Source organism: Lactuca saligna, chromosome 3 (assembly GCF_052625555.1).
Source record: "Lactuca saligna cultivar CGN05327 chromosome 3, ASM5262555v1, whole genome shotgun sequence".
Classification (NCBI taxonomy): domain Eukaryota; kingdom Viridiplantae; phylum Streptophyta; class Magnoliopsida; order Asterales; family Asteraceae; genus Lactuca; species Lactuca saligna.
The window spans coordinates 57,826,059-57,836,973 of NC_136419.1; the positions used below are offsets into that span (position 1 = coordinate 57,826,059).

A 10,915-nucleotide genomic window follows, 5' to 3' on the forward strand; every position below is an offset into this window, starting at 1 on the left:
TCAAGACCCGGTGGTTTAGAATGGTATCCAGTTTTCGCAGGTGGCGAATGAATGCGTAGGATGGAAGTAAGGTACTGTCTTCTAGTGGAACTTAATGATGAGTGTTGTTATCAGATAAAGGAAGCCGGTGGCCGGCTTGAAGCAATTATTAGGACCCTGCAAGGGAAGAGGTGGATTTTTGGGATTTGATAGCAGTGTTTGAAGGAATCTGGTTCGGTTTGAGAACAGTGGATGCATTGTGGAAATATCATCTGGAAGTTTGTGTTGCAGCAGGATCCAAGGACGAAGCCTAATTTAAGTGGGGGAGAGTTGTAACATCCCGAATTTCAGAAGTACGATTTAAGAGTTTAAAGTGTAACTTCGAAGAAGGGACTCGACGAGTAGGTACACTTACTCGTCGAGTCGGAGCGGGTTGCGAATTAAGTGACCAACTCACCGAGTCGGAGGTTGGACTCGACGAGTTGGTGATGGGATGAGAAAAACCCTAATCTTAGGGTTTGCACCCTATTTAAAGGACTTAATGTCCTCCCCTCAACTCCCTTAGCCCCCTTTGAGATCCAGTAAACCCTAGCTCGTGTGTATAAGACCATTGGAGGGAGATTGAAGCTTTGAGAGGTGTTCTAGTGGAAGTAACTTGAAGATCAAAAGGGTTGCATCAAGAAAGTAGTGTAGATCCAGAATCTACTGCAGTTTTGGGCACATCTGGGAGGTAATGAGTTGTTACTTTTCCTTTGTTGCTTTTAGATTTATTCTTGAATGAGATTTGGGGCCATTTTGGTATGATTGAGATCCACTTCGAGTTTGTAGTCCAGATTTGAGGTTGCTACTTCAGATCTAGACTTCTATTGGTCCAGAAAGTCATAAAGCATTCGTTCTTGAATTTTTGGTGAAGCCCTTTTTGTCTAAGACCCAAGCCCTAATGTGTTATGGGCTTATATCTCTTTGGTTTCACGTAAAGTTTGCAACTTTATGTGAGGAATAGATTGTAGAAGGGTGGATCTACGGATTGGAGCCCCTGCATGACTCGAAAAGCCTTTGAATGGATTGAGAACTGGAGAGACTCGGCGAGACAAATGGGTGTACTCGACGAGTTGTATGAACACGCGCATGGACTCGACGAGTTAGAAGAACAACTCGGCGAGTCTGTTGAAGATCACCTTGGACTCGGCGAGTCAGGTCGCAGAACCCCAACCTCTTTTGGTTAAAGCCTTGGATTAGTGAGTCGGTCGGCGACTCAGTGAGCCAGGCAGGATGGGACTCAGAGATCATTGGACTTGACGAGTCTTGGGGCGACTCGGCGAGTTGAGTCGTATTATGGGAGTTTCTGAGTATAGGAGCTCGACGAGTCATCGGGGTGACTCGACAAGTAGAATCAACCAGGAAGGTTGACTTTGACTGAGGACTTTGACTTCGACTAAGAGTTGACCAGTTTGACTCCCAAGGGTATTTTGGTAATTTTGGGTATTTATGGAATTGGTTGTATGGTAGTGTTCTGTGGTGAAGATCGTGTCGGTGGTCGGAGCAGCTTAGTCTTATCTTTCCAGTCGACAATTGTAGGTGAGTTCTCCTCACTATATCGACAGGTTCTACGGCACCAAGGCCGACCCTTTATCGGATGGAAATTCGGGTATTGTTTGTTATATTAATGCTTTGCTAGATATGCATCCTGGTATTTAGGTTGGTGTTATGTTAGTGACCTGGTTAAGGTCGGTACCCAGTATATAGGGTAAGGTTATGCTAGTGACTGGTTAGGTCGGAATCCTGGTTAGGATGTTGCAATGTTATTGATATGCTAGATACATCCTGGTTTAGGATGGTTGCTATGTTACTAATATGCTAGATTTCATCCTGGTTTAGGATGGTTGCTATGTTATTGATATGCTAGATACATCCTGGTTTAGGGTGGTTGATATGTTACTGATATGCTAGATACATCCTGGTTTAGGAAGGTTGTTGTGACACTCGTGTTTCTACCCTAGGCATTTATATTCATGTGATAGGCTAGGTTAACCTTTGTAACTCATTTTGAAGAAATGAAAAGGAATTATGTGAATATTATGTGAATTATGTGTTTTATGCTTAATTATTAGGGCCTAATTAATTAAAAATAAAAATAAACGTCAAATTAAAGTGTGAGATAAGACCGATATCTTTACATAAAGTTGTAGTGGTCGAAACAAGGATTTCGGGGATATAAAGAATACCAAAATCTGAGTTATAACGAAGAAGTTATGACCTGTCGAAGTTTCGCGACAAAACCGACACAGTGCTGAATGTCGTAAAAAGTGAGTTTTTGATAAACTACTTTTTAGCCTTAGTAATCTAAACGAAAGTCGTAGTATTCGTCAAACCGAGAAGTTCGAGAAAAAGAACGCCCAAATCTGACTTCGTATGAGGAAGTTATGATTTTTCGAAGTTTCAGCTTAGCAATAGACAGCTAAAAAACTCGAATTTTAGATCGAGCGATTTTTAGCCGACACATCCTAAACAAGAATTGAAGGTCTCGTCATAGTAGCACAACGGTAAAAAGTCTGACGAAAACGGACGTCAGATGAAGAAGTTATGAATTTTTAATTGATTTCCTGTCCCGGTCTGTTAAAAATAATAATAATAAATTAAATTCAAAATTAGCCGACGAAGTCTAAACGGAAGTTGTAGAGCGTAATTCTATCTACGCGTGCATATAAAGAACGTCAAAAATGGAGCTCGTATGCAAAAGTTATGGATTTTAGAAGTTTTGGCGCGAAAATCGAGAAAATCCGCATAGTCACGAGTTGCCACGTCACCCTCGCCTCGCATGCGCCATGTGTCCTGCTGAGTTACCCGAGTTGATGAGTCACCTGAGCTGTTGAGTCATCCGAGCACATGGACTTATCCGAAGTGGTCCAGTGAAGGTTTGACGCGTGTTCTTTTCCTCGTGTCCGAGCTTCGCATGAGGAGTCACGTCCGAAGCCTCAGACTAGACCGCGGTCCAATCAGGAGGCGACAACGAGCCCCTCGCAAGTGCGAGCCATGCGCAGCCCACGTGCGAGCCTTCCCCTGCAAGCTTCGGATCTGCGACGCGTGGCCTCTTCTCAGCAGTTGGATCAGGAGCTTCGGCCCATATAAATAAGGGGGTGCGAGACTTCCCGAGGGTATTTTGAAAACTTGTCATTTTTAGCCCCTTTCTCCATATTTCTTTCATATTGTCATCCCCCGAAGCCCCGATATCAACTGTAAGCCCCGTAATACGCCATAAAGAGCCCGTGAAGCCCGAAAAATTTATCTTTTCGATTTCGAAGCCCAACTTTTGCAGAGCCTGGTTTCTCAATAAAACTCCGGGTTTTATTAGAAACGATTGTTTTAAGAAACGAATTGTTGCCCGATTATCATCAAATCAAGTGAGTGTATAGTCACCTTCAACTTACACCTAGATATGAAGTATTTTATATGAAATACGTGCTACGTGTAATTATATTAATTGTTTAATTGAGGTGACTGTTGAATTGATATTTTATACAAGTTTTAAACTGTATATGTATTTTTATCTACAAATATGTTGGGTAAAACATGGGTAGATAGTGATGTGTGATAAAATAAAAGTGATGAGAGGCATCGATGTGTTTTGAGATCCAGTCATCTAGCGGAGTTTGGATGACGACCACGGACTTTCTAGACAGTCCAATGGGAAACATTAGCAGGTCCGCAACCTCTAGGTGTTAATGAACTGAGAGTGTTCATTCGCTGTACTCCATCCCCATCATGGCTGCCTTTAGGACATGTATGGCTTAGGAAACCCCTTAGCAGTAGTGTCCACCCCGATTATATTCTCTAGGCTAGGTCCCTTGTGATAAGTGTTTAGGGACGTAAAGTGAGGATAACGAGAACGGGTAATCAGGGTTATTGTTGATTGATGAACTTAGTAAGTTTATTATTATTATGGGTTGAAGACCCTATATGCTTACCAGACTCCCAAGCCTGACCCACTCAGCTTTTTATGTTACAGGTAGTGGACCCCGAGCATAGTCGGAGGACGACGAGAGATTTTTGGATTATAGGCCAGTAGTTGTAAATAACTGTTGAAAGGTTTATAGTGTCTTGTTTATGCTTTTGATCTGTATCGGAACAAGACATCCCGAGGTTTTGATATATATATATATATATATATATATATATATATATATATATATATATATGGAAAATATATACCTTCTTAATGAAGGGTTTTGATAAAATTTTATCATATGTTGTTTGGGGACCAATTCCACAACATCTTTTAAAAAGATTTCTCTGATTTTATTTTAAAAAGCATAAATTAAATCGGTCTTTTCTGGCCGAGAAATTAGGGGATGTCACAGTTGCTATGTTACTGATATGCTATGTGATATGTTAGACTGTTTCTCTGGTTAAGGATTGTTATGCGATTAATTGTTTATTGTGCATATGGTTGTTAGACGGGGGGTTGGGTTGATGCGGGTCCTGCTTTGTGCTGTAGACCAACATACCCAGGGCGGACTGGATATTACGAGGCCCAGCGAACGGTCCGGATAGGCTGAAGGCCACAAGAGGGCGGACTAGACATGCCGAGGTTTGGAGAGTGGACCAGGCCGACTGAAGGCTCGGTGTGGGCGGATCAGTCATATTGTAGACTCAGAGAGTGGACCAGGTGGATTGAAGGCCTAGTGCAGGCGGACCAATCACACTGTAGACCGAATGTGCATGGCTGTTCTATTTGTGATATGTTATGAGTATGTTTGTGTGTGGTTGGTATTTTGGGGGTAACTCACTAAGCTTTCGGGCTTACAGTTCAGTGTTTTGTTTCAGGTACTTCAGGAGAACGTAGCAAGACGAAGGCGTGATCGTACCGCTCCTCATGTTTTATGATTCATGTGATATGGTTCTGGGGGATACTCTGATGTTTAAACTATTTTGAAAATAAGATGTATGAACTTAATGGTTTTTGAATGAAATAAAATGTTTTAAATTTGCTCAAATTTTTGGTTGTTACAAATTCATTAAGGGCATGATCGTAATCATACCAATTTCATTTAATGTTTAACCTTTGTGTTATTAGAAACATTAATAAAAGGTTTTAAAAATTAACATAACAAATCAAGTTTCAGATTGTCTTAAAAATAATTTCCGATTTTTTTTAAATGGATATTTTTAATTTTTTTTAAGAAAACATTATTTTTTTTAAAAAATGAAAAAAATATTAAAAAAATTGGATTAAAAAAAATTGCATTTTTTTAAAAAAAGTCCATTTTTTTAAAAAAAAATACCGCATTTTTTTTTTTCAAAAAAACTTGAAATTTTTCAAAAAAAAAAAACTGTATCTTTTAGAAAAAAAAGGCAATTAAAAAAAAACTGTATTTCTTTTTAAAAAACAACTTTTTTCTTTTAAAAAATCTGCAAACTTTTCAAAAAAAAAAGTTGCACTTTTTTTAAAATAACTATAATTTAAAAATAAAATGCATTTTTTAAAAACTATATTTTTTTCAAAAAAAAAAAATAATAATAATAAACTGTAATTTTTTTCAAAAAATGCTACTTAAAAAAAACTGCATTTATAGATGCATATATGCATATTTTTTCAAATGCATATATGCATATTTTTTATACTATAATAGATTAATAGTCGTAAGTAAATCATATAAAATCTTATTTTTATTAATCAATATATAAACATAATAGTACAAGTATTTTATTCGATACAAAAAATTAAAAATAAAATAAACAATGCTACAAAGATTCACATTGTTATCATTTCTTCATACCAAGATTTTCATATTTTCTTTAATTTATCACTTTTTACATCTTTAAAATTTTCTACAAATTCTTCCAAATCTACAAGAAAAAAATGATTAATACATGTGTACATATAGACGTAATTCATATGTAATTCAATTCTGACTTACATATGAATTACATGTGATTCATATGTAAATTACATGTGATTTATATGTGAATCACATGTGATTTGTATGTGAATCACATGTAATTCATATGTGATTACTTGTAAATTACATGTGATTCGTATGTAAGTTACATGTGTTATATATGTGAATCACATGTGATTTATATGTGAATCACATGTGATTTATATGTAAATCACATGTAATTCCTATGTGATTCACTTGTAAATTACAAGTGATTCATATGTGATTCGCTTGTGAATTGCATGTGATGCATATGTGAATTAGATGTTATTTATATGTGAATCACATGTGATTCATATGTGAATCACATGTAATTCATATGTGATTTATTTGTAAATTACATGTGATTTATATGTGAATCACATGTGATTTAGATGTGAATAACATATAAGTTCATTAAATAAAAAAGCAACATCACCTTAACAACTTAGTGAATCACAAATCTTGCTCAGTTAGTGAATCACAAATCCTACTCGGTTGGAGGCTTTGAGAGAGACTATTTACTAACCTTTCTTTATCTGTGTTTATTTCCATTTGTTCAACAGAATGTGAATGTGGCTTTAAATTCACTCTTGGTCTCTCAAGTCCCTGATTTCCATCTTCTGTGGGATTTGCGATTCCATAACTCTCATTTCCACTATCCACAATATCCATTGGAACCAGAAACCAGAAGTAAGAAAGTAGAAACAAGAAAGCAAAAATAAAAAATGAGAAGTAGCAACTAGAAATCAATTATTAAGTAGCAACAAGAAATAACAATAGAAAGTATTGATGTTAGCCATTCATGGGTTGTGTATATTTCAATAGAATTGAGTGTAACAACTGCTGACAATAACAGTTCTGCAAACAGAAAAAGGAAATCATATATATGGGTGTATTGATCATTTGATTGGTTCTTAACAGTTTGAACAAATATTTCATTTTGTTATGCAATTTATGATTTAAATCAGAAGCTTAATTTCATATATACAAATGGTCAATAAGCAGTAAAATATTCACCAGCTCATTCAGATAGAGAATCATAAACAACTAAAGATAATTTATTCATGAGTAATTTTCAATCTGATAATCAGTTCGCCAAGTACAGTAATTATCGAGAAGAATTGACCTGGAAAACAGAAAAGAAAAATAATCGAAACCCTAGAATTCTAATGACTCGCCATTGACGTGATGGAACAAATCAATCAGTCATCGATAATCTAAATTTTTTTGGAAGAATAGTTTAACATATCAATTGCTTCGTCTAAAAGAAGATATCGTTTCGTACAGTTCAAATTAGGAAAAATTAGTATCAATAAAATTTATGCAGATTCACATCTTAGTGTGTCCGTTATTTAGGTTTGTTATCGATTTTCAAACGATCACAAGAATCAAAACAATTTCTCTCGATTTTGATTTATTAATAATAAATTTCAGCGCATTGGCTTCGCTTTGGCCCTAGATTACGATTATCAATTGATATGTTCTACTTTCTTATGTAGTAGATCAATCGAAACAACGAATCAAACATGCAGACTAAAATCGGTGATAAAGAATAATGAAAAATTAGAAAAGACGAACCTTTGGTTGATCAGTAAGGAACAACTTTTCTGACCATGATCAAGATGATTGATTCAAAGAGAGATGAAATCGTCGACTCTTCGGGAAAAAAGAGCGAAAACTTAATAATCGACTATGGATGTTGACGATTGAGGAAATTGCGATGGTTGTGCAGGTGTACGATTTTATGTATGAACAGAACTAAGATTAATGTGGTGGAGATGATGGTGATTTAATGGGAAATCAGCGGACTCGATGATTGAAACCGATGGTGATTGAGGTCGATCTAGGGAAGAGGGGTGATTCGATGAAGAAGACGATGAGAGAGAGAGAGAGAGAGAGAATTAAAAGAATTATTTTATTCTTAAAATGCCCCCTGATTCATTTTAAAATCATACCTCCCGTGTCTTATTTTGTCTATTTATTTACAAAAATGTTACAATGCATCTTGGTCATTCTTTTTTTTATCCAATGCTCCACTTTTAGTTCTTGGGTTCTTAGGAAACTATGAGTTCTTAAATGATTTTCATATATATATATATATATATATATATATATATATATATATATATATATATATATATATATATATATATATATATATATATATATATATATATATATATATATATATATATATATATATATATGAGAGAGAGAGAGACTTTGGATCTCTTATGAACCTTCATGCACAACTTCCTTTCTTTAGAAACTGGAATGATACATTTTTCCATAAAATGTTGAATGTTGCCCATTACCCAATGCTTTAAATTTTCTATGAGTAATACGTAGCACTTTCCATCAAAGAGCCTACGAATTTACGTCTCTAATCATCTGCACCTGCGACGAACCTTTCAACATAATATTAAAAATAAGCTTTGAGACGTCCACAAAAGAATTATAACTAACCTGGTCACAAAAGAAAATTCAAATTAATTGTTTAACTTCTCCAAGTTAACAACTCGAGTCTTAAATCTTCCTTCTTTATATACAATTACACGAGCAACACAGCCCTTTTCATAACCACAAACTAAAACCAGTTCAGTACAAATATACGTTTTAATATGTATATCACACGATTTCTTTCTCAATACAAGAGCAATCCTGAAGCTCTTTATCTGCCTCCTGAGGGTCCAAACTCGGGTTACTTGGTAATCCAAGACGAAGAGTCTGAAACTTACTCGTTCTTCGGTCTGTACAAGAATAAGTATCTTTTAAGTCTGCCATTTCCTCAGAACAAAGCACTAACCACACGCTATTCATCGGGGACTGGTAAAAGAAAACGTGTTTTTCACAATGAAGTTCTTTTTATTCCTGTTCTTGATCAGCCGTTATCTTCAAACCTTTACTACGCGATAAAACCACATGGATCTCATAAAGGGTATGCATGTACGCAATTCATTTTGTAGTTTTCTCAAATACGATTCCATAACTGATATTTTTCCTTCTTCATATATGAATTCTATGTCATGATACAAACATGCCTTGTTCTTCATCTTCAGTCTTATAGGTAATTTACTAATTTTTCCCAAATGAAGCCCTCTAATATTTCCATTAGGATTATAGGCTAGATAAGCTTGACGCCACAATTTGACTAACGTGAAACTATCAAGTATATAGGGTAGAATTAGGCCATGCTTGATTCGATGATGATCGCCATGTCTTTAACATTTTATGATGCAAGCGGTTTAGAACTTTTATTTAATTTAATGTTTAGCTGTTAGCTTTTAAGTAAGACAATTACAAATCTTTTCGAAAAAGGACATAAAAATCATGCCTAATCATTGTATGATTGCAAGTTTGACATTTTGCACTCGTTCTCAGATCTAGCTCACTAAACAAAACTGTTTCTTGAAAAACCTTTACATCTTTTAACAGAAATATCGAGAGAAACATTTTTATACCATGGATTTGATTTCCTGGATATTGTAGGAGGTTATATAATTTCTCAATTTAAATATACGTGCACTATCATGATCAAAACTATGATGTATTTTGATAACATATTAACACATGTCATGTATATGTATATGATTGAATATTTTTGTCTCTTAATGTCTTGATGTAATATAGCTCAAATTGGCTCCTGGCCCTCTCTATAATTAAAAATTTGTCACATTTAAATTGATATATATATATATATATATATATATATATATATATATATATATATATATATATATATATATATATATATATATATATTTTCCATTTTTATCTAAATAACTTTGAGTATCACAATATGTGTGACTATATAACCTACCATTGATCTCAAATAAACTAAGAAAAAGGTTTTACAGGGAAGCGTTTGCATGTTCGAAGGAGGAAGACATGATGTCATGTTGTCTATGTAATTGTGTCATTGATGTAAACCCAAGGCCATTGGACCCATATGACGTGTATCAACAATTTGAGATCATTCCTTACGAAACATTTTTTAAAGGTGATGGTAGCTTTTATGCCAAATCTATTGCGGAAGATGGTTACCCTCCAAATTTCTTAAGGAGAAAAGGTTGGGAAATATACACCAAAACACCTACAAACTATGAGTTACATGAAGCAAAAGGAATCGATGATGCTCTTCGTTCACGCCTCCCTGAATTTAGTTTCCCACACTCGACCAAAACTTCTAACTCGGTGGTTGTTGGCAAGTGGTATTGCCCTTTCATGTTCATCAAAGAAGGCAGATTGACTGATCAAGTGAAAACATCTATTTTTTATGAAATGGCACTTGAACAAAAATGGGAGCGAGTTTTTGAACAAAAACACGATCATAATAATAAGGGAAATGTTGTGCATGTGAAAGTTGCATTTCCTAGTGAAGTGGTTTTCATAGGTGAAGGTTGGAGGGAGGCTGTATGGGATGAGGGAAACATGGTAAATGGAGTCCTACAATTTATAAGTCGTGGGGATAATAATGGGAATGAAGAAATTGTAGGGTTGAATAGAGAAGTTTTTGAAAGAATGAGGTGGGAAGAAGAAAGATTTGGATGGGGTGGAGGTAGGGAGACAAGGATAGAGAGTATTAATAGGAAGGAGAAGTTTGAAGAAATCGGTGGGTGGAAGAGATTTGGTTGTTATGTATTGGTTGAGAGATTTGTGCTCAAAAGAATGGATGGAAGTTTAGTTTTGGCATATGATTTCTATCATGCACGTCACATTAGGACTATATTTGATTAGGATTTATACTTTTTATATTACAGTAAGATAATGCAATAATATTGTGCTTTTTGTAATAGCTTATGTTATCTGTCTAATGAGATTAGAGTTTAATTAGTGTTCCATTACTTGTATTATGCAACGAAATGAATACACATGTAGATTACTGTTGTGTAGTCAATATGAAAACCAATAAGTCTAACACCATTACTTCATTTAACTATAATTTAAAAACAATTTTATTTTATGTAGTTATTTTTTTAAACAAGTGTCTATTTTTTCATTAACTAGTTTTGCTT

General features: G+C 35.0%; 1 protein-coding gene across 1 annotated transcript; it reads left to right on the forward strand.

Annotated features, from left to right (window-relative positions):
• The first annotated feature begins 8,409 nt into the window (after window positions 1–8,409).
• Window positions 8,410–10,714, forward strand: LOC145033692 (uncharacterized). Its single transcript, XM_078982254.1, has 2 exons — window positions 8,410–8,838; window positions 9,758–10,714. Exons 1-2 carry the CDS (start codon window positions 8,522–8,524, stop codon window positions 10,635–10,637), a joined length of 1,197 nt encoding a protein of 398 aa, XP_078838380.1. The 5' UTR covers window positions 8,410–8,521; the 3' UTR covers window positions 10,638–10,714.
• The last annotated feature ends 201 nt before the right edge of the window (window positions 10,715–10,915 follow it).

Bases quoted from the DNA above. Each gene is read 5' to 3' on its own strand.
- LOC145033692 (XM_078982254.1), top strand. From the start codon at position 8,522: ATGTATATCACACGATTTCTTTCTCAATACAAGAGCAATCCTGAAGCT. The intron at 8,839-9,757 runs GTATGCATGTAC...AAGGTTTTACAG, and splicing joins CCACATGGATCTCATAAAGG to GGAAGCGTTTGCATGTTCGA.